The sequence below is a fragment of the Lepisosteus platostomus genome, chromosome 2 (assembly GCF_059453375.1).
Source record: "Lepisosteus platostomus isolate fLepPlt1 chromosome 2, fLepPlt1.hap1, whole genome shotgun sequence".
NCBI lineage: Eukaryota > Metazoa > Chordata > Actinopteri > Semionotiformes > Lepisosteidae > Lepisosteus > Lepisosteus platostomus.
The window spans coordinates 52,302,018-52,309,199 of NC_142612.1; the positions used below are offsets into that span (position 1 = coordinate 52,302,018).

The 7,182-nt window shown below is 37.5% G+C and overlaps 1 protein-coding gene across 1 annotated transcript; it reads left to right on the forward strand.

The window, feature by feature from the left end:
• Window positions 1–263: 263 nt before the first annotated feature.
• Window positions 264–1,236, forward strand: LOC148676467 (olfactory receptor 6N1-like). Its single transcript, XM_088643120.1, has one exon. It carries the CDS (start codon window positions 264–266, stop codon window positions 1,221–1,223), a length of 960 nt encoding a protein of 319 aa, XP_088499246.1. The 3' UTR covers window positions 1,224–1,236.
• Window positions 1,237–7,182: the final 5,946 nt, after the last annotated feature.

Sequence of the window (7,182 nt, forward strand, 5' to 3'; positions counted from 1 at the left end):
GTAATACAATTTTCCTAAATATTTTCATTGCAATTATATATTATATAAACTACAATTATACAGACCTCAGCTGTGGTTTTTGTGTTTTCACCTTTTTGATTTCCCGTTAATATGACATTTAAAATATTGGATATTCATTATAATAAGCCAAGTATAAAAACATATCTAACTATTCTTTCAGATTCTATGGATTTTTTTCCAAACCACAACTAAACCAACGTACTTCTTGGCTCTCCTGTGTAAGTACCCTGAAACACAGAGCCATGAGTGACTCCAATAGAACTCTGCACTCTGAATTCATCATTGTGGGATTGCCTGGCCTGCAGGAACACTACATTGCACTCTTCATCTTCTTCCTCATCCTCTTCCTGGCCATCATCATGGGTAATCTGCTCATCTTGCTGTTAGTTGCCCTGGACCACAGGCTCCAAACCCCCATGTACTTCTTCCTGGGGAATTTAAGTCTCTTAGATATTCTACTAACTAGTACTGTCATACCAAAACTGCTAGCAGTTCTTTTGCATCACGACGACACCATCTCTTTCTCGGGTTGTTTTATACAGATGCATTTTTTCATAGCATTTGCTGCTATTGAAGGATTCCTTGTAGCAGCCATGTCTTATGATCGATATGCTGCAATCGTAAAGCCTTTGCATTACAACACCTTAATCAACACCAAGGTCTGTTTAAAAATGGCCTCCACCGTCTGGGTGCTGGGCTTCTTTGCACCTCTTTTATCAGTGGTACCGGCAAGCACTTTGCCCTTCTGTGGATCAAATCTTATCCTACACATTGTCTGTGATTACCGTACAGTAATGTCATTAGCTTGTGGTGATGTTACAGTTCACGTAAATTTTACTCTACTTATGGCCATGATGTCAATCTATATCCCATTTCTCTATGTTTTGTGGACATACTGCAGAATTATAGCATCAGTAATGAAACTGAAAACTGTGGAAAGCCGTAAGAAGGCCTTCTCAATGTGCTCCTCACATGTGGCTGTTGTCTTCCTCTACTATGTGTCCAGTGCTGTAGTGTACATTGGGTTGAGAGTGGAAAGCATCCCTCCTGATGGACGCATCTTTGTAGGTGCAGTGTACTATTTCCTCACCCCTTTGCTCAACCCCATTATTTACTGGCTAAGGAATGAAAAAATCAAGGCAGCAGCTCAAAGATACTTTAGTCTTCAGTCTCCCCATAGTGTAAAATCACTGTCAACATAAGACAGTAAGATAAAGTATCAGGAATATTAATGCTCAATAACCAAAAGAAATCAAGATTACCTGTTAAAAAAATTACAAATCTATGAAGAACAGCATTTTATTAACATCTAAATTTAAAGTTGCAATACACATGACCTTGAATAAGTGTCATTGTATTGAAAAAGATCCTATAGTATGAATTTCAGAATGCAGATTAAAATGTTTGCTGTTAGCAGATTACTAATGGCGCTATTTCTGTCTACAGTATATCTTTATCTATATTTCCATTTCCAAGTCACCTTTTTATGAATTGTTTATGAGGTTTTAGCAATAGGATGGTTTGGAAATAATTAGAGTGATTTATCTTAAGACACCAATGTGGATCTAATATGTATTAAAAAAACAAATGAAAAATCTATCATATTAAAAATACATTTTAAGAAGCAGATAGCTCCATATTATTCATACAATTGTACAGAGGTTTCTGTTTGGTGTTATGTACACATATGAACTGATTCTGTTATGATTTTAGCACTCTATTATTATTATTATTATTATTATTATTATTATTATTATTATTATTAATAATAATAATAATAATATCATGTTGGTACTATTTTAGATTATGCTAATATTAAAGAATACTAAAATGGTATTAATTGAATTGGTTCAACAAAGATAGAATTGAAGAGAAGCAAGTTAACAGCATTTCAATGCATCTTAATTAGATTTTAAAAAACTGTAATTAGACATTTTGTTTTCTAATCTATAGATATATTTTACTACCTTATAAAGATATACAGCAATCAATGTATTATCTAAACAAAAAAGAGAATTATTAATTCTTAACAACAATCTGACAACAAACTCTTTTGGTTCTCATTCCTCAGTCTAAATTACAGAATAGAAAGATTGCATATAGGAGGGGCAAAATCCTTAAAGTATCAAATTCAGAATGTAATTCACCCTTCAGGAAATCATTTAAAGGAATCTTTTTCATGCAAAAGACTACAATGTACCAATCATAAAAAAATATATATTCAAAACAGGAATCTACAAATAATACTGTACAGGCACATCCAAAGGAGTAGTTTATTACACTTCCTGTATAAAAATCAGTCAACTATGCTTTGAAAAACTCAAAAAGATTTTTAATACAGATATGAGGCATTTCAATTAATACTGCATTACTTGCAATTGTCTGTTATTTTAATATTAATCATTTCAGTGCTTCAGACATCATTTGAAAAGTGAGTGTGAAGTTATTGTTTTTTCTAAACTGCAGAACCAAAACATCCCAAATTAAATACTTTTTCAAATCTTTTCTTCAGAATTGCATCTGCAGTCATAAAGGGATCTGCTTTGTGTTGGTTTGTTTATTTCCATTAAATTTAGAATAAATCTCTGCAAACCATATCTTCTGATACAGTTGAATTATGATTGTGATCACTGTCACAGAAACAGAAAATCTACTGTAGATGTGTGCTTTTGAATCAAGAATATGTAACACAAATGTTGGACATTCTCTACAGTTGAAGTTTATATAAGAAATTAATTTATGCGGGGGCTTTGAATTGACCCAAGTAGGAGAGGTATTTGTTTGGAAAGAAGATATACTATATACCCTATACTCTAGACAGTGCTGGTTTGTGCTTTGAACCTGAAATAAGTTATCTGTGGCCATATTTCCTCAGCTGCTGGTGTCAACTTAGACAAGTTAGGCTAGATCTTAGAACACTGTGTTTCGTGCTTCAAACCTAGTGCCTGTTATTTGAAAAATAAAGTTGGAACAGTAATAAGACTATAAGCACTTTACTGTAAATGTGTTCAAGGAAATGTTATTTTAGCTTCACACTTTAATACTGTATCCAACTTGCTAATTCTGTTTTTATAGCTTTGGCATAATGTAAAAAAATTAGAGGCAGTTACAGTACATATGAGTTTGAAATACTTGACATTTAATACTGTCTTTTGGGGTTGATCTTTAATGAATAGTCATTACCTGTAATTAGATGTGTTCCTAATGCAGTTTTGAACTGTTATTAATTATCCAAGCAACTTTTAACTGCAATTAATGAGTTTCAACTGTGAGTTTCTGTAATACAATGCAATGCAATAAATATATATTTCTAAGATGTTTCCTTTTTATAAATTTCTGAATATAAATGAACCCTCTTCTGACAGTCATTACAATTGCCTGCTTTATTCCCTTTATATTTAAACTCTCACATCCAATTGATATGCAATTACTGACATACAGTACTAGCAGTTCCTCAGACATTACATAACTCCAGATGCTGAATGCTAAATGACTTACTGATACTTCCCTTGTTTCCATAAATGTTTATTTTACACACATACTGTATATAAACACAACATTTCTGACATAAAAAATAATTAAATCATTATCAGTGCCATGATACAGATCAGCAACTTTCAGGGTGATGTGCATTTTGGGACTTAAAATCAGAACTGAGTAATTAAGTACTGTAGGAAATCTCTGCCAGTCTCCAGGGTTTAATAGAAAAGACCTCATCACACATGAGGTGTCAAGGTAAGAATTAGCTGTATTACAGGTCACAAAATGCTGTGTATGAGTACTTTCTTATTACAACTATTGTCAAGAAGCAACCATCCATCCATCCATTTCCTAAGCATCCAATACAGGACTGAGGGGGAGCTAGAATCTATGGCTGCATGGCAGGATACACAGTGGAGCAGGCACCAGTCCATCGCAGGATACACAGTGCAATAGGCAGCCAGTGGAGTTTAATAAAATAATTACAGGTACAGTATATGTGTGCCATGCCTGTCTGATCCTTGTTTGTCTGAGCCCACAAACAAGCGGTGCTGATGGCTGTCTGATTCAAAGGCTTTGTGATCCCTCCTGACAGCTAACTGGAAAGAGCATACTGACTTAGTTACTGACTCACTATCTGTTCCACAAGTTTTAATATATTATTGATACTTGCTTTTTTTCCTTTATATTTTATTACTTTACTTTAATTTGAATGCAAACACTGACCATAGGTAACATGATCTTTTGGGATCGTCTGGTCGTTTATAGTGGGTTAATTGCATCAGCATGTGTAGGCTGCAAATGAACAAGTTAAGGTTTATTCCATGCTAGAAAAGAAAAGAAACACAATGTTTTGGCTGTGGAGCGTTCTTTGGCTGTGGAAGTTTAATTGTTTATAAGGCTGCTGGAATAAATCACTTGACATGAAGAGGTGTTAGTGGGGCCAGCAGGGGGCGCTCACCCTGTGGTCCACATGGGTCCTAATGCCCCAGTATAGTGATGGGGACACTATACTGTAAACAGGTGCCGTCCTTCTGATGAGACGTAAAACCGAGGTCCTGACTCTCTGTGGTCATTAAAAATCCCAGGGCATTTCTCGAAAAGAGTAGGGGTGTAACCCCGGCGTCCTGGCCAAATTTCCCATTGGCCCTTACCAATCATGGCCTCCTAATAATCCCCATCTATGAATTGGCTTCATTACTCTCTGCTCTCCTCCCCACTGATAGCTGATGTGTGGTGCGCGTTCTGGCGCACTATGGCTGCCGTCGCATCATCCAGGTGGATGCTACACATTGGTGGTGGTGGAGGGGAGTCCCCATGACCTGTAAAGCGCTTTGAGTGGAGTGCCCAGAAAAGCACTATATAAGTGTAAGCAATTATTATTATTATTATTATTAAATTCAAATGGCAAGGTAGAACTGGATTTTTGGGGTTTATTTGTACCAAACTGGAAAGGTTTGTCTTTTGTTATGATAAATCTTGTTCTCTCCGAAGAGTTACAGTATTTACTGACACAGCCCTTCCATTGGCTTTGGAGGATATTATCCAGGTCAGTGTTTCTATAATGTGTTGGGCTGCTGACTTTACTTTCATCTTTCCTGATCATTTTTCCACTTTATTCAAATGGTTTCTAGTTTTCATAGCTGCTTCTTATTTGGGGTCACAATTGGAAACAATCGGTCTATATCCATTTATCCATTGGTCCTCTTCTATTACCAGGAAAATCTTAAAATCAGGTTATGAATAAATAAGTCTTCATACATCAGCTTTGCATCACTCAAGGAGCATCTCCCACTGATCTCTTTTCGCTAATGAAGATTCTTCTACTGTATTGTAACTTCTATCTTTACAATTAAAATTCTCACAAAGCTTGTATTTCAGGCTGAGCAATTTTCTCACCATTATTTCTGAATTGAAGCTGCTTTCTCTTCAGCTTATTAATACATTCCTGACTATTTCATTAAGCAACTCAGCTGCTGGCTATCCAAGGCCTACCTTACTTACATAAACATATACAGATGCCCTTAACCAAGCACTCCTCCAACCGTCTAACTATTGAAACAACCCACAATTCAAGCCAACACATCTCTCACCTTCTTTATATGTTTTCTACTTCTGCATTGGTGGTTTGAGGTCCCAATCGGTTCTTTTTGGGGGTCCTAGCCTCCATGTCGGATGGCAAGCAGTTTAGCCCTCAGCTAAGTGTGTTAAGCCAAATTTTATTATGACTATAGCACTTCATAAACTTTCAGTATGCTTGCTCAGTTCAAGAGAAGATAAGCCTTGAACTTCTAACTGATTAACAGGTTTTAAGTTAACAACAGAGGTCTGAATACATTACATAAAGATGGTTGATTGGTTATGAAGGTAACATGTGTAGCGGCAATGCTTGTTAATAAGACATAATTAATTGTTGCTGTGCTTTTCCAAATGAGGCCCCATCTCTCTCTTCATCTCTGTGGTGCAGCCACAGAGAAACTATTCATGCAGGCTGATTTAAGGTTTCCTTTGATAAGGGACAGCTCCCAAATGGGGGATGCACTTAGCTAAGCCTGGCTATCATGATCAATGGTCATCCATTGGCGCCTATCTGTCTAGGGAGTGCCAGATGGACATCTGGACTGCATTCCTAGGTGTCAGGAGTAAGTGACTCATATTTCACCTTGATCAACCAATCAGGGACTGGTAGGGCTAGGTAACCCACGTGGGTCTCTGATGCCCATGAAACTTTCAGCCAATGAACGAGCTGATGTTCCTCCAGGTAAAAACAGGCAACACAGAGCTCAAAGACTATTCGTGGACTTTTCTAAGGAGAATTCTAAAGGAGAATTCCAGGGCAGGACGGCCCAGGAGCAGAAGGCTCCCAAGGGCAGGACATTCTCGCAGCGCGCCTCCTGACCATCTTGAGACTTAGCCCGGACAACCACGGAACTGCCAGTGTGTCGGAGTGCCAGAACTTTCCTTTGTTCTAAGAGTCTAGAGCGGAGGTTGCCAGAGAGTAACCAGAGGATCCACCCGAGGTTAGCACCAGCAGCAAGCCTCATGAACAGGTCGGAACTGTGGACAGCTGAATCACTATTCAGAACAAGTGCTTCATCAGGAAAGAACCGGTCCTCTTCCTGACTTGCTGGGACCCGAAGTCATCTTTTCTCCTGTGCACAAACTTTTCTAGTTTCAGCCAAAACTAACTAGCCGGTCTCCAGAGAGCATCAGCAGCGCACCGTCGCAAGCCGCACAGCACAGCTTGGCACCTAGCCAGAGAGCACGGATTGGACAGCTTAGAAGCCTGCAACTGTTTCTTAGAGCCCGCAGGAGATCTGAATCCCCAGAGATTGGATGAGTGTTCAACTTCACTGCATTACATCTTGAGAATTGTTATCGCAACCAGTTGATATCAATTTAATTCCTAAGAGTTATGTACTTGTTTTGAGTATCTAATGTAGAAGTTGTAACCAAGTTCAATTACGAAACAGTCGAAATGAATTATATACTGAACGTATGTCCTCTTGATATATGTAACTCTTCGTAATTGATTGAATATATACCTTTTGTATTCTGATAACCCTCTTGATAAGATCTGTTAGGTTTATATGCATATTTTATGTATTAATAAATGTATTCTTGTGTATTAGTACCTGTGTGTGTGTGCCTTGTTTGAGTTATACCGCAAGGTTGGATTCT

Excerpts from the sequence above, each read along its gene's own strand:
- LOC148676467 (XM_088643120.1), top strand. The coding sequence starts at position 264 with ATGAGTGACTCCAATAGAACTCTGCACTCTGAATTCATCATTGTGGGA.